Genomic DNA, 22,923 nt, shown 5'->3' with positions numbered 1-22,923 from the left:
AGTTGTGTATCACAACATATGTAGATAAAGTCCGTTTTTGGTCAACAGTGTGTAGTACGAATCACTTACACGACGCAACACTGAGGGCGAGATTTTGGTCTTTCTCGGGGTAGAGCTATGAATTATGCTAACTCTATAACTATATCGCTTTTCATGAGGTTAATTAAAGCAATTCATTCATTTAATTGTAGCTTCACGTTATTACGTAAAGATATTTTATGGGACACAGTGCTGTAACTTAAAAATATTTTTGGAGAAGTAAGTAATAAGAGAATTGACATTTCATGTCTGAAACTGCATTCATCATTTTGTTTTTTCCCTGAGATCGGTATAAAAAATGATATACTTTTATTCGTCATACATTGAGAAGAACTATTTTTGGACAGTTCTATTTCTTTGAGCTGTTATCAGTCTGTTTTTTTCATAGTATGGCGTCTTTTCTGACATTATAAATAGAACAATGGTTGATCGTTTGGAGTCGGTTGTCGCACTGGACAATAGGCTACTCAACATGTGTTATCTACAAATAAGCATACCCTTGTATCAGAGGTCCTTTTAAAATCTATTAACTTCCACAGACAAGACGGGGAGTACAGTAGATGCCTGATGAAGACCCAAGGGGAAGAGAACGAAACTACACCCTGCTTGTATGGCTGGGAGTACGACACCACGTGGCTGTCCCTGACCGCCGCTTCCCAGGAGGACTGGGTGTGCGATAAGGAACTGTACCCAAATACTGTGTATTCCGTGAGCCTCTTCGTTTCCACCACCATCGGAGTTATTCTCTTTTACATTGGTGACAGGTGAGTACCTCACAGAAAGATTAAAATTTGCTAACAAATTTGAATAACAATGATAACTGTTCTCCGTTTATGTAAGATGAAACAGTCAAGTCATTGTAAGTGTGCAGACTTTGGTGGTCGTCGTCACTGAAGGTAAAAACTTCTGGGTTATTAGGTTCCATTGTATATCTTCTATACAGTCGACGTTTCTACCTCTCTGATTCCGGATCTTGTATTCGCGATTGATTGAAGACTGTAAGAGACCAGTGTCGTGATCTCTTACACAGCAAGAGTTTTCCCTCGCTTATGCCGGAAATTGGGATTATATTTTAAAATACCTGTTGCTGTTGTTAGTGGGCCATCTTCATTGGCTAGTAAGCGAAGTATTGAAGAGCTAATACTTACGAAGTAGGGTTACTGACTAGAATAATTGTGACTGATTTTGGTGTAACATTGTCATTGGATGTAAATGGATTTTTCCCACACTTATGCCAGAGGAGAATTATAGGTTAAAATTCTTCATGTTACTACTGGGGGGCCACCGTTATTGGACAGAAGTGAAACGGACAGAGCAAGAGAGGGGTACTGTTTACCAAACAATATTATTGTCCTCAGAGATGGCATCCTGGACGTTGTTTGTATTTCTCGCACAACGCAGCAGCGTATTCAGTTTCTTGATGATGGGGATCCACTGAGCCTGCAACCTGTAGCAGCCGGCTGCTGTGACTGAGCGGTTCTAGGCGCTTGAGTCTGGAACCGCGCTGCTGCTACGGTCGCAGGTTCAAATCCTGCCTCGGTCACGGATTTGCGTGATGTCCTTAGGTTAGTTAGGTTTAAGTAGTTCTAAGTCTAGGGGACTGATGACCTCAGATGTTAAGTCCCATAGTGCTTAGAGCCGCTTGAAGCATTTAGAAATTTAATACGCTTTCTCGGTATTTTCTTCTATAACCTTTGGTTTCCTCCGCCACCACATGTACGTTATTAAAAACAGTGTGAACGCCACAGTTATCGTGATTTCCGCTGCTGCAGGTTTCACATTTATTTCAGCGGCGTATGACGTTTGTGTTCCTTAACATATTCTTTAACAATCATATACCTTCCGCCTGTACACAACTTGCAGCAGCCACACATCATTTTATAGACTCCCGCAATGTGGAGGTAATCTGGTGCATCAGTTTAATGACCGGAAAAAGCCTTCTGTTTTGTTTTTACTGAAGAAAGAGGTCTCTATAAGAATTCTGCTTATGCGATCAGTGACCCGAGAAACAAACTGTAACTCAACAGATAAATAACTCTTTCCTTTTAGCATGATGGACCGCCGAAAAAATTTTAGTGCACCCATTTAGAGGTTTCCAATTCACTCAAACTTTATTGTTTCAATAGTGAATATGAAGTACATGATATGATTGCATTTACAGATCACTATCTCAAACGGGTGAGAGATATCAGATATCAAGCCATGCTGAAACACCCATACTAGTATATGGTGTAGCCTTCACGAGTGGCTATGCAGGTACTGACCCTGGCATCCAATCGATCCTACAGAGGGCGAAAACTGTCCTGGGATACGTTACCCCACGCCTGCTCATCCTTCTAACATTCTACGTGGTGTCTGTTTGTTCTAAGTCGTGTCTCCCTACCATCTGCGCGCAACGACGCTCTGAGCGTGTTGTTTAGGGAATTGACTAGTTTGATCCTGGGACCTGTTGCTGGTAATGAGACGCCAAACCACACATGACATGTAGAGTTCAGAAGAGTTCAGTGAGACTAGCAATGATATAATCAAATACTTAATGATTTCAGCATCAACTCCACTGCACTCCCTGTGAAAACTGTTAATACTAATTAAAATTAGTGGGAGGCGTTCAAGGCTTTCGTATTTTTAGTTAGCTGGTAAAATAACGTCGTAAAAGCAGTTAAGTTTACCATTGGAATTTTTATTCTACTCACAATTGTTTATAAATTGTACTATTAATAAAAGGAAATATTTTAATATAGGATGATAAAAACCAACTGCGTTCAACAAAAATGTGAAGGAATATTCCCTGAATGGGTTTCCAAGTTCTGTAATGAATAGAAGGATGACCTATGCCGTATCACGTCTATAATCTAGGCTTAAATTAAGTTTCATAAAAGAGAAAACTATTAAAATGGTCTACAGTGACCTTCAATTATCTTTAATTACTTATTTAACTTGTCATAAATAACAGTGGCTGATATGACTTCGTAATAATTATATAACAGAAAAATCATCCCGTTTCAGATTTTAACTTCAAGTAGCAAATGTTAATACCACAAAGTTTAATTGACGATCGACACTAGTATTAGATAAAAAGGGGGTGTAACAGATGAGACTTTTGCAGTTCTGAGTGAAGCTTTATGCTCTGTTATGCGGCATTGTGTGTGTTCATTACCTTGTCGGTGGCTAGGCAGCGTCAGGGGCGGTGGGAGGCGCAGCGCCACACACCTCGCTGTCTTGCTAGCTAGCAACTCTCATGAACTTATCCTTACTACTGTTTACCGAATTTGGAAAAAGATATCTGGCTGTGTTTTCAACTGATCAGTCAGGGTCTCAATGTTAACCTCAAGCTCCACCTGAAAAACTTCTGTCTATCCAATGAGAAACGTTATACTTTTCATGGTGGTGCAATGTTTTTAATGGTTGCTACGTAACAGAGACGCGTATAGTCTCACACTAAAAATTTCACCTGGTGTGGTCCTTTTAGTGTTATCGTAAGATCTATACTGTTCTTCTGGAGGGCTCTATCTTTTAACATGGGCCTGGGGATGGACCTCCCGGCAGTCGGCCGGCGATGTGGGTGTCGCATTGTCCCGCTCTTATCGTAGGGCCTTCTAGCCTACAAGGCTCTGCTCTCGGCTTCTGTTCTCGTTTCTCCCCTCGGAAATGCGTCTGTTTCACGGTGGGAAGGTATGACATGAATTTGGGCGTTCTTGTGTTAGTCTGTGGTATTCAATTTGACACTCATTGATCGTATCACTTTGGTTAATATAATGTCAGGATTTATTCGGAGCTATGTGACATATTGACGGATTTTCTATCATGTCAGGGTTTTCATGGAAGGTGTTGGATTTGTCTGACACCTCACAACCTGTTCACGTAGTACTGTAAAAGTTGTTAACTGACTCATCTCACTAGTCTCCTCCAGTGCCATCACAACCCACACGTGCTCGATTGAAGACAACTCCAGAGATGGTACTAGCCAGGGACGTTGGTGCACGTCATGCAGAGTACATTGACTTTCACGGGAAGTGTGAGGGCAGGCATTATTCTGCTGGAACAACACATAACTTCCTTGTTGCAAGAATGGCAAAAGAACAGGTCTAACAGCATTCTGCAGGCACCGAGAGCTCGTTCGTGTCCCCTCCGATAACACCAGTGGTGAAAGAGTTTTCTAGCTTATCACATCCCAGACCATGAGGCCTGCGGTGGGGAACGCATTACATTAGATAGCGTTCCTCTGGTCTACGTCGTACACGCAAACACCACCACTTGCGAGCAGGCAAAATCTGCCTTCTTCACTGAAGATCAAAGTGTGCCATTCCATCTTACAAGTGATCGTCTAATGGCAGCAGTCGAGCCATAAACATCGATGCTGTAGTGTGAGTGGTAGACGGGCTAGAGGTGTGCGTGACCGTAGTCCAACTGCTAGTAACCGGTTCAAACAGTTCGTGTTCAAATGTCTCGACTCACAAGCCCTCTTATCCGTGCTGTGGTAGTTGTACAATCTGCCACTGCTGCCCTTGCAATACGATGATCCCGGCGGGCGTTTGTGCTATACGGTCATCCAGAACCTCGTCTACAGGTGTGAGAATGTTCACATGATCACTGATACCAGCATCGTTACGCAATTGACGCAGAACGTCCAAACTGTGTGGCAGTTCTTCGAAGGATCTATCCCGCCACTCGGAAGGCCACAGTTTGACGGCTTTCAAACTCGTTCAGCTGGCTGTAGGAAGTACAAGTGCGTCTCCGTGGCGTGGTTTCCTGCTTGCTTCACTAGTCTGGACCACACGGAACCTTCTGGCTGTGAGCATTCCCTATAAAGTTTAGACACAGATGGCGTTCTCGTAGGTATGTCCCTAGACTATCTGTTGTCGGATGACGTGGAAATCATAATCAGTACATCTACTATCTCCAGATGGCATAGGCCATCATCGGATCGAAATCGATGTCGTCTTTCCAAGGGTACTAAATTGTTTTCCGGCAGCCTATTACACTACTGGCCATTAAAATTGCTACACCACGAAGATGACGTGCTACACACGCGAAATTTAACCGACAGGAAGAAGATGCTGTGATATGCAAATGATTAGCATTTCAGAGCATTCACACAAGGTTGGCGCCGGTGGCGACACCGACAACGTGCTGACATGAGGAAAGTTTCGAACCTATTTCTCATACACAAACAGCAGTTGAACGGCGTTGCCTGGTGAAACGTTGTTGTGATGCCTTGTGTAAGGAGGAGAAATACATACCATCACGTTTCCGATTTTGATAAAAGGTCGGATTTTAGCCTTTGCGGTTTATAGTATCGCGACATTGCTGCTCGAGTTGGTCGAGATCCAATGACTCTTAGCAGAATATGGAATCGGTGGGTTCAGGAGGGTAATATGGAACGCCGTGCTGGATTCCAACGGCCTCGTATCACTAGCAGTCGAGATGACAGGTATTTTATCCGCATGGCTGAAACAGATCCCTGAGTCAACATATGGGGACCTTTGCAAGACAACAACCATCTGCACGAACAGTTCGGCGACGTTTGCAGCAGCATGGACAATCAGCTCGGAGACCATGGCTGCGGTTACCCTTGATGTTGCATCACAGACAGGAGCGCCTGCGATGGTGTACTTAACGACGAACGTGGGTGCACGAATGGGAATCCAATTTTTTCTGATGAATCCAGTTTCTGTTTCAGCATCATGATGGTGGCATCTGTGTTTGGCGACATCGCGGTGAACGCACATTGGAAGCGTGTATTCGTCATCGCCATACTGGTGTATCATCCGGCATGATGGTGTGAGGTGCCATTGGTTACACGTCTCGGTCACCTCTTGTTCGCATTGACGGCACTTTGAACAGTGGGTGTTACATTTCAGATGTGTTACGACCAGTGGCTCTACCCTTCATTCGATCCCTGCGAAACCCTACATTTCAGCAGGATAATACACAACCGCATCTTGCAGGTCCTGTACGGGCTTTTCTGGATACAGAAAATGTTCCACTGCTGCCCTGGCCACCACATTCTCCAGATATCTCACCAATTGAAAACGTCTGGTCAATGGTGGCCGAGCAACTGGCTCGTCACAATACGGCAGTCCCTACTCTTGATGAATTGTGGTATTGTGTTGAAGCTGCATGGGCAGATGTACCTTTACACGCCATCCAAGCTCTGTTTGACTCAATGCCCAGGCGTATCAAGGCCGTTATTATGGCCAGAGGTGGTTGTTTTGGGCAATGGTTTCTCAAGATCTATGCACTTAAATCGCGTGAAAATGTAATCACATCTCAGTTGTAGTATAATATATTTGTCCAATGAATACTCGTTTATCATCTTCATTCTTGGTGTAGCAATTGTAATGGCCAATAGTGTAATATTTCAAAGCCCAGTTTAGGGACAGTCCATCATAGCCATTGGCCTGAACTGCCTTCTTTAAGAAATTTAACTCCTATCGCAGGGTATTGTCGTTGTTTAACGGAGCATTACTTAATGCCTGTTGATCGAAATATTACATGAAATTTTCAGCTGCTACCGGTGACAAGTGTGAGCTCATAGGAACACCGTCAGATTGTTCGTAAAATTTTCCTATATTTTTAAAATAGCTCAATCGAATGCCAAATTTAACAATTTCATAAACATGTGGTGCAACTTTCGAGCTTATGGTCTCCATTATATCTAATTCTGGAGTGTTAGTAAGTAAAGATTTCACATCGAAGCTTACAAGAATGATACTTGCGGATATCTTCACTATTCGTACAACTTCTAAAAAAAAGAGTAGAAGAATTTTTTTCCTGTTAGAGGTGTCAGTTTTCCAGATAAATGACTTGCTAAAAAGTAAGTTGGCTAGTTGGTCTTATTCACTATTAGTGTCAAAGGACGTGATTCGTCATCTATCATGGATAGACCATACATAATTGGTCCATAGAGAGGGCGTTTGAACAAAATATTAATTATGCTAATAGGGATGACGAGGAACCGTCTTCTCATTCAGTTTAGCTACCGTTTGTTTCTCATGTCACTGACCGCATTAATAGAATTATATGGAAGAATGATATACACACCCCTTTCTTCAGGAAGAACGAAGTAGAAGACCATTTCGAACACAAAACGGTTGCAACTGATTAATTCCACACTACTGGCGTCTACGAAATGGCGTGTGGCAGCTTCCATGTGTATACAGCCGAAACAGGAAGGACTGAAGAACGTATTAAGGAAAACGGACATCACACGAAGTAGAAAATATGTGTGAAATATGCTGTGGCGGAACATCACGAGAACTGTGCACTTGACACTGATTTCAGCAACGTGGCTAAAGAAACATTTATAAACGAAAATTCAGAGAAGCAGTTCTAGATTGTAAGGACGAATGTAACTTCAATAGTCCAGGAAGCCACCTCCGTGGACAATAATGTTGTTGATTAACATTCTGCCTCGTTTACTCTGCGCGTTTCGCTTCTGTCCGCTGACGGTGATTCACCAATAGCAATAGAAAGAATTCTTATCAGTAGCCCTTCTAGGGCATAATTGCTGGAAAGATCCTTCCCTAAACTATGACGGTGGCCCAACAATGCTAGCCATAAGAATTTCAGCAAATAAATCCACTTCTTTCGCATTAGCGTGGGGAACTTCACTTACTGTGCAAGGAAGAAGGCCTACCAATGGTAGCCACTGCAATTTCACCCAGTAATCCCACTGTTTAAGCTTAAACACGGGGAAGCCCCGCTCTATAATAGGACGTGACGCTGGTCTTTGACAGTGTTCAGACGAGTACGGATACCACAAGATACTAAAGAAGACCCCAAAGGAAGGGTCGAATCGTCGATTGTATGGAAGTAGTACGACACGGCCCAAGAACATTGAAGACTTTACCATCACTAAAGTCACTGGAAGCAGTAATTCATCAATGACCTTAGCCGGCCGCGGTGGCCGAGCGGTTCTAGGCGCTTCAGTCCGGAAGCCCGCGACTACTACGGTCGCAGGTTCGAATCCTACCTCGGGAATGGATGTGTATGATGTCCTTAGGTTAGTTAGGTTTAAGTACTTCTAAGTTATAGGGAACTGATGACTTCAGACGTTAAGTCCCATAGTGCTCAGAGCCATTTGAACCATTTTGAGCCATCGATAACCTTATATATAAGTCCTAAATTTTTTTCAAGTAACGTGCAGTCAGTTACTTAGTTTGTTGCTCTATTGATGACAGGCAAATGACAAACCTTTCAAAGAAAGTAAATGAAGGGCAGAATGATTCCTACCAGGTGTTACTCGTCGCGGTTTTCGTCTGATGTCCTGCAAGCTCAGGTATCCCGTAATTAATTTAGATTTATAGTGGGCAACTAGAAAAGCGCACTCAGTATCATGATTTTACGTCTTTATTTCATAGTACCCTAACTAATTCTCACATTTATACAACAATATACACGCAGGAATCTAAGCAATATGATATTCTCTGTTGCTCATATCAATTCAGTGTCTTTAAGGAAACACTGAAAATTTTTCAGTGATTCGTCGATAGTTACTTTCGGCTCGAAAATGATATCATTTGGAGTTATTTTAAATGACTGTAATGTGGGTAACATGTTTCCTGAGTAGGTACCGTCCCTGCAGCGCCAGTTTTGAGGAAAAACAGAGTACCCATCAACAATTGCCAGACTCTCTTCACTTTATTGAAAACGATTTCCACTACATGGTTGTTGAAATGTGGGAATAGGCGAAAGTCACATCCCGTAAGGTGGAAGTTCCCTAGAATACGGAATTCTAATGTTTCTGTTATCTCACTGTCATACTATGTTGGTACGGTATCTGATGTTTTTTTTTTCCTTTCTGTTCAATCCTTACGCCTCGAATTTCGGATTCACCTGCCCTAGAAAACTCACTGTGTATTTGCCAGTTATTTTTGTGTTTTGCTGAAAATATATATTCATGACAGAAAAATATTGGCCATAATTCCACAATTTTAAACCCCCTTGTCATATTCTTCAGACGGCTTTGCTAGCGTAATGTTAGAATCATCAGTATCTTCGGCAGTTATTACCTGGTAAATGGGGAGTAGGAGTGGTTCAAATAATGGTTCAAATGGTTCTGAGCACTATGGGACTCAACGTCTGAGGTCATTAGTAGCCTAGAACTTAGAACTAGTTAAACGTAACTAACCTAACTACATCACACACATCCATGCCCGAGGCAGGATTCGAACCTGCGACCGTAGCGGTCTCGCGGTTCCAGACTGCAGCGCCTAGAACCACACGGCCACTTCTGCCGGCCGGAGTATGAGTGGGTATAGTTTATTGTCAGATAGCGACATTTCCACAAGGCTACATGTATTCACCCGTGTCTTAAATACTTGAAGTCCAATATTTGGTCACCAGACCTTTGTCTAACAATGGCGTAGTCAAGCTGCGATCTGATCATATCTGTGAAACATTTTCAAATACAGCCTTTTTTTTTACAGTAAGGGAGTGTCTGTATTTAACAGTGGCTGTATACTATGTTCCTTCGAACAGGCATGCATGTCAGAAGGAACGGACACTGCCGACGGTGGTTGGCGTCTTAAATTATGAAATGCATTGGAAAGCTGCGAATACTAGTAACATATGATAAGTTGTGCCAGACTGAGACTCGACCGCCGGCCGCGGTGGTCTAGCGGTTCTAGGCGCTCAGTCCGAAATCGCGCGACTGCTACGGTCGCAGGTTCGAATCCTGCCTCGGGCATGGATGTGTATGATGTCCTTAGGTTAGTTAGGTTTAAGTAGTTCCAAGATCTAGGGGACTGATGACCATAGATGTTAAGTCCCATAATGCTCAGAACCATTTTTTGAGACTCGACCCGGGATTTCCCGCTTTGAGCCAACTGTCTCCTTAACCACCGCTGCCAGCCACGCACACCTCCAGTACCGACCCAAACTTTCATTTGTCTTAGTGTCTGCGTCCCATAGTTCTCGCATTCAAATGGTGTGATCCCCTTGCAGGGAGAGACTTTGTTTTTCTAGTCAGATTGACTTGCACTGGCGTGAAATACAGTAACGCAGTATTTTGCAATACGATTCGTACATGCATGTCCGAAGGAATATTGCATCGAACTATATACACACAGTAAAATGTAGACAATGCCTTACAGTATGTCATACCAAATCAAGGCAGTTTGACGAGCAAAACAATATTCATCCCTGTGCTGGAATCATAAGAGTTTTTATGCTAACACTATGGGACGTAGACACTAGTAAATATCGAAATTCGGGTGGGGCCTGGAAGCGTGATCGGATGGCCGATGCGGGTAATGCGACCACCTGCGCAAAGCGGTCCGGTACAAATTTCCATATGATATTATTGAACCGTATAGGCGTTGTACAGTCGTATTCGCAGTTTGTGAATGCATTTCATAAGACCCTTTTTAATTATGATTTTTAAGAAAGCGGACCAGCTGAGATACCGCCTAACACGAAAGCTTAGCGATAAAACTGCGTATCACAAGATGTTTGTATGTTTATATATATTTAATCACTTCATCAACCGGCTCATTTTTTCTCCCAGCTTTACTAATAACTCATGGCTAGGGGTTGTGAACTTGTACAATTTCAGTTGACACGGGCTTCATTCAGCACCTGAGAATAACTACATCAGTATGTTGTCAGAAATAGATTACTTTCTCATTCGCTTTTCTATTTCTAACAATATCTGCACTTGTTACACACCATACGTTGCTGCTGTTATTATTGCCGTATCTGCACTTTAGTCATACCAGTGAGTTTGAGCCAGTTTGCATGGCTGGTCACCAAACGAACTGACTACTCATATTAGGGGTGGAGGATACTGATTACAATTTTTTCATTTGAGAAACCTTGTTAAGTAGGTATTTGTGCATCCTGCAACGCGAAATTTCAGTTCGTTACAAGGAAACACCCATTTCCTTTATATCAGTCTCCTCTTTATGGAAAGTACATGCTGTTGAGCAAGGTAACTTTGAATGCGTGATTGAGAAAGAGATTACACATTTCCACATTAAAAAATAAACAGCTTAAAAATTTTACAAAACGAAATAACGTATGTGTGCTATATCGCACAGAAAAATCTTAATGTTGTTGATGTGGGCAGTTCTAAATTTCTACCTTCGAACTGCGTTGCTTTGGCTCAAGACATATTCCAGACAATAAGGCATTGGTAGAGAATGAAACTGTAATGTAAACATAGGTGACTGGTAGCATGAGTTCAAATTTTAGTCTTAAGCTAGAGACACGTTTCTTTACGTATTTTTGCATGCTGTAGTCAGTAAGAATAAACGGTTACCTGCAGGTATCTCAGCCTACCGATGAGCCACAATATTACTATTTCCTATTAGACGATACGTTTTATTGAATACAACGCTTGACAATCACCAGACACTGCGCCACAGAAGAAGCCGTCATCAGCCATCAATAATGACGATCTTATTTCTTGCTGGAAACTTCTCCACAGAAAACTCATTTTACATGACTAGGAGGCCAACACACTAGACTATACAGTAATGATAAATTTACGACACAGAGCTCTTAACCTTGAAAAGGTATACTAAAAACTATCAGAAAACAATAATTTTATTTTATCCGCCAATGAAATTATTATTCCACACATAAAGTGAAAAGGATTACAAATGATTTAAGTAAAAAAAAAGTAATTAATAATAAGGTATCATGGTTTCATGGTGCTGTAATTAGTATGTATCATCATATCAAATGTCATGGTCAATGAATTGATGAGAAATTTTTTTATCAAGATGATCAGAGTGGGTTCGAGAACATTTTTCCACAGAACCGGTTCATCATTTGATACCCTTCCCCCTCCTCCATTCCCCTCGGGCACTTCCACTAATCACTAACAGCGATATCCTCTGCATACAAATCATGCACTTCGGCGCCGCCTTCAGCTTTGAGCCGCAAGCTGTTGCTTGTTTGTTTTTGCTTTATACCGACCCTGTTCTCTGTTTTCTCCAAATCTTTTTTACTGTTTCAGATCTGGACGGAGAATACAGTATCTGGTAGGCCTGAGTGCGACGTTGTTGTCTCAGATACTGCTCCCCTTATCAGCTCCTGTGTTTCCGCTCTACATTGTACTTTCCGCAGTCTCTGAGGGTACACACTTGCCTATGGCGGAAGCAACCATGGCGACCGGTGAGTTAAGCTGGAGTCGTAATAGAAAAACAGAAATATATCCTACTCATCTGTTTCAGTTTAGCGGCTCTTACGTTCCATTCTCATTCACTATGCTCGGTTCACCTGTAGCAAGACTTTAGTTCGTTTGTGATCACTTGGAGAAGACAGTCGCGCTAAAATAATTGAGGAAGTGCCAGAAGAGCTCAGTCGCTTGTTGCAGTAAAGCAGAGCGTGGTAATAAAAGTTCAACCATGGCGAAGATAGGTGTATCATTTGGCGACGGTACGGTATAGGTGACCCACTTTCTGTATTTATTTTGAGACGAGTCGGTCGGGAAGTGATTGATGAATACCGGCAGCACCTCGTTGACTATGCCATGTGGGTTAAACTGTGTGATGTCAACGTTGCTGTACTTCAGTCGCCGCGCGGGATTAGCCGAGCGGTCTTGGGTGCTGCAACCATGGACTGTGCGGCTGGTCCCGGCGGAGGTTCGAGTCGTCCCTCGGGCATGGGTGTGTGTGTTTGTCCTTAGGATACTTTAGGTTAAGTAGTGTGTAAGCTTAGGGACTGATGACCTTAGCAGTTAAGTCCCATGAGATTTCACACACATTTGAAGATTTTTTGCACTGCAGTCGATATGAGAACAAATACAACTTCTTTGACGGGCAACAACGTGCAGTTAACCATCTCTGGGCTCAAAAATGAGTGCTGCCGTTGTTTGTTTTGTTTCTAATGGAACAATTGTTAAAGTGGTTTACAGATGTGGTACGGATGGACAGTTATGATTAAGAATCGTTTAACTGGCCTTTCCGCTTATTTAAGTGAACCTAAGCATGACATCGATGAATTGTATCATACTCCGTCCAAACAGACCTTGGAAGACCCAACGGCACCGACCGGCCGCCGTGTCATCCTCAGCCCACAGGCGTCACTGGATGCTGATTTGGAGGGGCATGTGGTCAGCACACCGCTCTTCCGACCGTAGGTCAGTTAACGAAACCAGAGCCGCTCCTTGTCAATCAAGTAGCTCCTCGGTTTGCCTCACAAGGGCTGAGTGCACCCCGCTTGCCAACAGCGCTTGGCAGACCGGATGATCACCCATCCAAGTGCTAGCCCAGCCCGACACTGCTTAACTCGGTGATCTGACGGGAACCGCTGTTACCACTGTGGCAAGGCCGTTGGGTAATTGCATCACAGTAATCGATTATTCCATTAATTGTTGTTTCACGACTTTGTTTTTAGATCTATAAAATATTCCCTCTTCCTGGAGGCACTGCCTTATCGTAGCACCGACTATGAGTGCAGGAGAGTTTGAGTGTTCTGGAGAAGCTGAGATCGGTAGGTCTGAGCCAGCTAGACAAGTCTCAGCAGAGCCAGACAAAGTGTGCCTCACAACGATCCATCTTCCTTTACTTTCCTCTCCCTTCTTATTCCTTATCACCTCCTGATTTCCCTTCCACCACATACTTCAGCGGGAAACGCCGATAGACAAAGGCTAACGGCTTCTCTGTCGATGGGGCAGGGCAGGGCTAGAGCTAGTCCGAAACACGTTCGAGGAAGCATTAGGATAAATGACTCGATGATTAGTGTCGAGGGGCATACTGAAGTCGAACAGATATATCTACTGACAAGTATCCACTTCACTCTAGTAAAGTTTTAGGCAGACTTGGTATGTGAGTGTCAAGGCAGTGAATCCTGTCCCATGCTAGGAAGGTTGAGGGTGACCGTCTGGCACCTTAAAACTGATCCTTTCGGCTAGGTTATCACAACACCAACAGAAAAGCCCCTTGCCCTCCAGGTTTGGGGCTTGCCGTTCACCTAAAAACCCTAAACCAGAAAAGTTAAATCAAGTTAGTCAGTCTCGGATACCAGATAGATTAATTGAATACAAACGTAGCAAAGAAGAAGAATATCTACTTGAAATATGCAAAGCCCCAACCGCACAGGGCTCTCTTCGGTAGTAGCACAAGAGAATGCTTGATAAGATTGACGTAGCGGCATTGCAGAAAATCGGATGTGTAGGCAAACAGGTATGCGAAGCAGGAACACTACAATGTTTTATGGAGGAGGATCCAAAAGACAAATTGTGATGGGTTTTGTATAAGTAAGTACATGGTAAATCCAGTAAAGCAGTTAAAAACTGTGAGCAAGCGTTTGTCATACAGTTAATCAGAAAAGCTAAGACGCAACCTTCACAAACGTTCATACCCCTACTGAAGGCACACAACGAAAAAATATGTGAAAGGACAGATCGTGTTTACGAAGAAATCTCTATAAGAGAGACGATGAAAATATCTGTTCTCCGACTGCAGGAAAGTACAACCTGCACGGAGAAACCAATGATAACGGCTTCAGGACGGTAACATTTGCCGCTAAAAGGAACATGGTTATCAGATCGACAACATTCCCAACAGGAAATTCATCTAGAAACATGGTGCTCAACGGATGGAAAAACCGCCAGTCAGACAGATCAATTAATGACAGACATGCAGCAGAGGGAAATGGTGAAACATGGTACAGCACGTCACGGTGGTACTGACCATTTCATGATTTGGAAAAGTTCAGGTTAGGTGCGAAAACAAAAAATGGAAACCTTGGGTCTGACGTGCCAAAACGAAAAAGTGATGAAAAACGCAAAGATTTTGCCTTAAAAATAAATAACCAGTTCGACGTACCAAAAAATTCAGAAAATGAAGAATACGTGGAGAAGGAATGTCACGCTGTGAAGGCACACGCGTAAATAACGCGCTGTGCAGAAACAAGAAGCAGCAATAAAGTAGATCGTTTAATGAGGGTTGGGTTGGGTTGTATGGGGAAGCAGACCAGAGAGCGAGGTCATCGGTCTCATCGGATTAGGGAAGGATGGGGAAGGAAGTCGGCCGTGCCCTTTCAAAGGAACCATCCCGGCATTTGCCTGGAGCGATTCAGGGAAATCACGGGAAACCTAACTCAGGATGGCCGGACGTGGTATTGATCCGTCGTCCTCCCGAATGCGAGTCCAGTGTCTAACCACTGCGCCACCTCTTTCGCTAATGAGGAATGCGAAGATTTAGTTAAGAGAAGGAAGAAAGCACGTGAGTTATGGCTATAGGATACAGATAATGAAACACTGAAGCAAACATATCTAGAAGCGCGCAGAACGACCTCAAGAGTACTGAGAAATGAAGAGAGAAAACACCTAAGAGAAATTCTTGATAATTTAGAAGTGAATAGCCGAAATCCGGTCAGTAAGAGATTCTTTGAAGATGTAAAAACGGCAGGAAAAGGGTTCAAAGCAAGAAGTCAGTACGTCAGTGACAAAAATGGAAAATGATCGTGGACGCTGAATCAGTCTTAGAGCGATGGAGAGAATATTGCAGTGAGCTACGTTACTGCCCTAAACGATATCTATGTTTCAGTGAAAACCAAAAAGAAACAAATAACACAAATTGATATCACGGTGGAGGACATAGTGAAAGCCATATGGAAGTTGAAGAGCAATAAAGCGCCATGAGATGACATGGTCCACGCCAAAGTGTTGAAATATAGAAGACGTGTGCTACAGACCGAGCTGTGCACACACATTCAGGTCATCTGGAAGACTGAGGCGTTGCCCTACAGCTGTAAGACAGCAGTACTTTGTCCATTGTACAAGAGAGGATCAAGATGGATTGCTCTAGCCACTGATGAATCAGTTTATTTAACTTGGCGTATAAGGTACTCTGTCATAACTAAGAACATGGTAAACCTAGCAAAAGGAGTTAAAAGCTGCTGAATCAATAAAATCTTCTCAACAAGCCGCCTAAGTTCCAAGTGATGCGGTTTGTTGAGAAAATTTTATTCGAAAATAACTACCACTTTTTAGTTTTGGTAGAAATGTATTCCTATTTAGCATTTATTAGTAAAGTTAATTAACGTCGTTCTTTTTATCACAAATACAGTAGGAAATGTACTTAGAAGCACCAACATTTTTTGGGTTCGTGCCTATCCCGATCAGTAGCTATAGTAACAATTACGACAGAAACAATGAGATCTGGTGAAAGCATGTCATAGAGACTTTCCCTTCCAAACACGCTTGTTGCAGCTGTTGTTTATGAAATGAAACACCCAAAACAAGACTCCGCCACGCAACTTAAATTCCGCTCCATTTGCAACGATCTGTATGTGCAGTTTTGATCTATTGTTCGCCCGCCGTTTGTCGGTCTAGGAATGAACTTTCAAAGGCTACCGTACCACAGAGAATGTTTTGCAGGAGTACTTGGTGGTGTGCCGTTTCACAGAAAAAAAAATCTGTAAAAAAGTCAAAAGTGTATCAAATACTTGCAGGAGTAGCAACATGTTTACAAAATTTGATCATTGTGGCGGCAATGTCTTAATTCGCCTGAAAATTGTAAGCATCCCCAGCCAACGCCTACGGTTTTGTGGACTCCCTGTCATGCAGTAGGGTAAAGTAACTAGTTCTGGATCTACCTAAGTATCAACTCATATTTCTCGAATGGAAGTAAAGGGGCATAATAAGCTTTGTGCACAACGTATTAATTAGTTGATCTACCGTAATCAAGGAAAATATAGATTTATACACTCCTGGAAATTGAAATAAGAACACCGTGAATTCATTGTCCCAGGAAGGGGAAACTTCATTGACACATTCCTGGGGTCAGATACATCACATGATCACACTGACAGAACCACAGGCACATAGACACAGCCAACAGAGCATGCACAATGTCGGCACTAGTACAGTGTATATCCACCTTTCGCAGCAATGCAGGCTGCTATTCTCCCATGGAGACGATCGTAGAGATGCTGGATCTAGTCCTGTGGAACGGCTTGCCATGCCATTTCCACCTGGCGCCTCAGTTGGACCAGCGTTCGTGCTGGATGTGCAGACCGCGTGAGACGACACTTCATCCAGTCCCAAACATGCTCAATGGGTGACAGATCCGGAGATCTTGCTGGCCAGGGTAGTTGACTTACGCCTTCTAGAGCACGTTGGGTGGCACGGGATACATGCGGACGAGCATTGTCCTGTTAGAACAGCAAGTTCCCTTGCCGGTCTAGGAATGGTAGAACGATGGGTTCGATGACGGTTTGGATGTACCGTGCACTATTCAGTGTCCCCTCGACGATCACCAGAGATGTACGGCCAGTGTAGGAGATCGCTCCCCACACCATGATGCCGGGTGTTGGCCCTGTGTGCCTCGGTCGTATGCAGTCCTGATTGTGGCGCTCACCTGCACGGCGCCAAACACGCATACGACCATCATTGGCACCAAGGCAGAAGCGACTCTCATCGCTGAAGACGACACGTCTCCATTCGTCCCTCCATTCACGCCTGTCGCGACACCACTGGAGGCGGGCTGCACAATGTTGGGGCGTGAGCGTAAGACAGCCTAACGGTGTGCGGGACCGTGGCCCAGCTTCATGGAGACGGTTGCAAATGGTCCTCGCCTATACCCCAGGAGCAATAGTGTCCCTAATTTGCTGGGAAGTGGCGGTGCGGTCCCCTACGGCACTGCGTAGGATGCTATGGTCTTAGCGTGCATCCGTGCGTCGCTGCGGTCCGGTCCCAGGTCGACGGGCACGTGCACCTTCCGCCGACCACTGGCGACAACATCGATGTACTGTGGAGACCTCACGCCGCACGTGTTGAGCAATTCGGCGGTACGTCCACCCGGCCTCCCGCATGCCCTCTATATGTCCTCGCTCAATGTCCGTCAACTGCACATACGGTTCACGTCCACGCTGTCGCGGCGTGCTACCAGTGTTAAAGACTGCGCTGGAGCTCCGTATGCCACGGAAACTGGCTGACACTGACGGCGGCGGTGCACAAATGCTGCGCAGCTAGCGCCATTCGACGGCCAACACCGCGGTTCCTGGTGTGTCCGCTGTGCCGTGCGTGTGATCATTGCTTGTACAGCCCTCTCGCAGTGTCCGGAGCAAGTATGGTGGGTCTGACACACCGGTGTCAATGTGTTCTTTTTTCCATTTCCAGTAGTGTATTAACGGGGGCTGAGTACAGCTTTTTCTTAAAAAACTAAAGTACTCGCATTGGTCCATAATTAACCTAAACTAAACTGAACTCTGTCAGAACAGGCCTTGGAAGGCCCAACGGTACCGACCGGGTGCCGTGTCGTCCTCTCAGCCCAGGGGCGTCAGTGGATGTGGATACGTAGGGGCACGTGGTCAGCACACCGCTCTTCCAGCCGTTGTCAGTTGTCGTGACCGGAGCCGCTACTTCTCAGCAGTCACAGTAGCTCCTCAGTTTACCTCACAGGGGCTGCTGAGTGCACCCCGCTTGCCAACAGCGCTCGGCAGACCGGACGGTCACCCATCCAAGTGCTAGCCGACGGCGGTTAAATTCGGCGATCTGACGGGAACCGGTGTCATCACTGCAGCAAGGCCGTTGGCAATGGTCCATAGTTAGACCAGTTATTGAAAATTTTTCCCTTTCTTTACGCTAGTAAAAAAATGTCATAAGACGTAAGTCAGTGGACGGCGTATACGGCTAAAATATTCTCTGCAGAAACTGTCCGATGTGATCCACACCTGGTGCTCGGTACTTACTGAGGATATAAAGTACGAATATGAATGGAAATGAAACTCGATAGACAAAGGATGGAGAAAAGGAAATTACAATGCGCAAACAATATTATTGATGCAATAGCTCTCAATCCTATGAAGTTGCCTTTTGTAAGTTAGACCTACACCTATTTGCAGTTTTCACATGTGAAGTATTTTGATCAAACATTGTTTGCTGAATTCTGACATGTTTGGTGATACCACACTTCGCACTTATTGCACAGGATCCAGCTTCCTCCATTGCAGTCATCTCTGTATGTCCCACCACATCACCACCTATTTCACAGGCAGTGTGATCGTCTCCGTCACTCTCTGAACTTTCAGATGACGTTTCATGTCTCCTCTTTCGAGATGTTCCTCCTCTCATCTTCTTGTCTATTTCTTTTTCTTTTTCTTCGTACTCCTTTAAGAACTCAAGTGACGTCACACATGAGGACAGACTTGAAGCGTGACCGTCTAGAAGCAGAAGTATTGGTCATTTGGGAGGTACTTTCACAGTGAATTTCACGAACGATCTGTAAAATTTTTGGAATCTGTGTATCCATTTGGGGAAGTGGCAAAAGTGATATCTTCCGGAGCTCCGTTGAAGAGGTCTTCGTTTACCCTGCATCCGTGTAAATGACCACTGGTGATAAAACTACAGTTCCTGTAGCATACGTAGCGACCACAAGCGTTATGTTTTCACTTCTTCCACCACTTTCTCTTATCACCACTGTTTTGCAACCTTTCCGAGCAACAATTTTCCCACTCTTATTGACCATCGTTAACGCAGTTTCGTCAACGTTGAAGATGTCGCAACCTGTTACACGGAGTTCCTGAATTATACTCGTCAGCTTTTCTAAGATCTACTCATTAGTATTTTCTGTTTCCATGCCGGAGCCTGCGGCAGAAAGATTTCCTGATTGCCGAAGTGTTAAATTGTGCCGCATCATGAAAGTTTTGCACTAGCGTTTGGACGGGAAGTCATTTTTGAAAACTTTGACCACTTCCTTAGCATTCATTTCCCTTACAGTTTTGAGCATTTCTGCTCAAATTACGCCCCACTTTTTGCAGTTCTACGACAGTTTCGGAAATTTGTTGCTCAACTTCTTCCCCGAGGCGAGGTTTTGGTCCAGGTCTCTTGTATGCTAAATGAACAGCTCCATTCACTCTCCTCCGAATAGTATTGAATGACACTGATTCCGTATGTCCTCTCAGCCTGTCTTATCGAAAGCCCTCCTTTCTTTACAGCAGTATCTAACCGTACCAGATCTTCTTCAGTATAATTTCTCTGATTCTACAAGTAAAAAGTAAATGAATAAATAAATAAAAAATCAAATTAAATTAAAATAAAAGAAAACAAGACTCTGAATGAGATTAATAATTTATTATTATTATACATGTCTAATAGCTTAGTTTTAAAATTTCTTTGACGTCTGCAACAATTAAGTCAGCGTGATTAATTAAAAAAGGGAATCTTTTGAATATAATTATTATAAATAATAATGGTTTTAAACATTGTATTAATAATTAGATTATCTTCCCACATAATATTCAAAACATTTGACGACATTTTATACACTCTGAATGGGCAATTTATACGTAGGAAGACATGACACTGAGATTCATTTAGATTTTGCGCTCTTTCCAGGCGACGAATAATACTGCTGTATGGTTGTCAACAGCATTCACGCAAACACAATGAGAAGCATCGATACATGTCTTCAATTTTTTTCGTTGAAGATAAAGATATTTTCCTTTATCTTGAATGAATTTTAGTAATGTTGATGAAATAAAGAGAAAATAGCGCCATTGTAAACTTCCTTACCTCAATCTTACTCTCAAAATTCTGTTGAAACTGGGAGAAACAATTTCCGTGTACAGTGCGTTGGGTTCTCCAACTCATTAATACCTGCAAAATCTGTAGCGCGTACAAAGCCTACCGACGTAGTTATCTGTCGTTCATGTGGAAAACTACCGCTCCAGGAATCTTGATCCCCAGCTAGTTCCTGATCCCTAGTTCCTTATCTTAAGTCAGCTCCGTCACAGAGACCATTGACGAATTAACAAATCTCTCCAATTATTTGGGCCGAGACACGTCACCACTCTCTAGGAGAGGTACGAGACCCGGCTGTGACTGGCGGTGTACCGTTTGGAGGCGGGAGGTGATGTTTCAGGAAATAGGCTCACCGCCACTGACGGAACATTTGCTGTTAGCTTGCAGGTTATCTTACACTCCGGGAAAAAACGGGATACCCTCAACGACAAAGCCATTTTATTGATAATCTGACAGGCGGCTCATCACTGTGTGACTATATGGTAACAAATTCAGAGCAAATAAAACATACATTAATTGGTGTCTAGGCAGTCACATCAGTACACATTGTATCTCCGCCCCCCCCCCCCACCCCTCACACACACATTCTGGCGACAGTTCTATAAGAAAACTACCGTGAAGATCCCGAAACGTATTCAGCTATAGACTGTCTCCAGCATCTTGCACCTTTTGTTGCAATTCGGCAATGGTTTTAGCGTGCTCCGGAGAAGAGTAAATTCTCGCTTCACCATACCCAATACATGTTAAATTTTAGAGAGATCCAGTGATCTTTCTGACCAGCGCAGTCGTACACCTCGAAGAGCACGTTGCTTCGCAGAGGTCGTGCATTGTCCTGCTGAAGAATCACAATCTGTACAGTGTAGCGGGCACTGATTACTTTATCATGATGAAGCAACTAATGAGATTGCGAGTTGTAACTAATGGACGCCCATCCCATGAATTCGGGATGGGACCTGTTTGCCCTGGACGAATGCACACTGGAATAGGCAGCTCACCAGGTCTATGCTAGATACGTCCCTCTCTCACGTACACAAAAAACCTATTTATTCTCATCACTGAAGAGTACAGAGGGGCTTTCTACTCATCAGTCGACTCTTTCACGACTCCAGCTAACCGTGCTGGCGGTGTCGTGGTGCCTGAGGTTGCCTGGCTAGACACACATTATCTTAGTCTTGCTGCAAGACACAGTTCCAAATGGCCCTTTGTGGCACGCCAAGTGCATCACGTGCCCGAATTTCGTACCTTGAATATATTCGGTCCGTCACTGCTGCCCTCAAAGTGAGTCGATTTCTAATCGCAACACAGTTACTGTCTGCCGTCCAGAACCTGGTCTGTGGGTGCGAGAATGTTCCATTAACAGCTCTTGAAATCTGCGTCACGCCACCGATACATTATGCCCAACATGTGCAGCAGCCCGTCGATATGTCCAGCCAGCTCCCTGCAGGCTAGCAATGCAACTCTTTTCAAATGGTTGACGTTGTTCAACGAGAGTACGTACCCGTCGACGGGGGCGGTTCTCCCTTAGAATGTTGCACACACTGCTCTCGTCTAATCTCAGCACAGTTACTGTCTTCAGAGCGAAAACGGTGCACAGACTGGCATCCAGAGACCGTGACAAATAAATCAATAAAAGTTACAACCCATCACTATCCACATGCTGTACGCTGGTGCCACTGAACCCAGTTCTTGAGGGTGTTGCATGTTTCTTTGACAGTGTCTATGTTCTCCTTGTCATTCAGGATACTTCCAGTCAGCATTTGGTGTTTGAAAATTTTTCAGAACTCGTATATTGTTTTTCAGCTGACGTTTGATACTACGATTGAGAACAATTCTCAAACTTTTCCATTACTAATTATTAAACAAATAAAATATTTACAATACTAAAAAAAATAATTTTCATACTAAACTGAAAAGATACTGATTAAATTTACATATTTTAAGAAAATGTGTTGACACAGTTTCGGCTGCCAATTGAGGCCGTAGATAAGCGAATTTTTTTCAGTTTCGCTTGAAATGCGCCATATCATTTCGTTGAATTCATTTGTACGTTCAGTGGTGATTTTTGACTTGAGACACTGTATTTGTCACTGCTGCGCTGTTATCTGCCCCACGTATCACATCAGCGCTAACACATTGTAGCATATGGATTTGCACAGATGTGAGATGTGCACAAACCAGGAGGTTGAAGTTGGAGGTTTAGGCAAAACTGCTAATATCAGTGAACGCAAATGACATCGGCCTAGAGAAATCGAAGCGTGTGGAGAGGAGATCGCCGTTCACTGAAGCACGGTACGTGTTTGAGTCAGTTATTTGTTCAGGCTAGTATTTCTGGTCATTTCCAGCTGAGTGAATTCCATAATGGTTGAAAGGCGTCAGTGCTTCGGCGAATTCATTGCTGAATT

General features: G+C 43.7%; 1 protein-coding gene across 1 annotated transcript in view; it reads left to right on the top strand.

Moving 5' to 3' along the window:
- The first annotated feature begins 604 nt into the window (after positions 1–604).
- The window catches only part of LOC126355407 (solute carrier family 22 member 13-like), an 88,312-nt gene continuing 65,993 nt past the window's right edge, over positions 605–22,923 (top strand). Inside the window, exon 1 of the mRNA XM_050005711.1 lies at positions 605–803. Coding sequence (XP_049861668.1) covers positions 607–803 — 197 coding nt within the window. The 5' untranslated portion in view covers positions 605–606. The remainder of the gene's footprint in view (positions 804–22,923) is intronic.

This window comes from Schistocerca gregaria, chromosome 3 (genome assembly GCF_023897955.1).
Source record: "Schistocerca gregaria isolate iqSchGreg1 chromosome 3, iqSchGreg1.2, whole genome shotgun sequence".
Taxonomy (NCBI): domain Eukaryota; kingdom Metazoa; phylum Arthropoda; class Insecta; order Orthoptera; family Acrididae; genus Schistocerca; species Schistocerca gregaria.
This window is presented reverse-complemented; position numbering and strand designations above follow the sequence as displayed.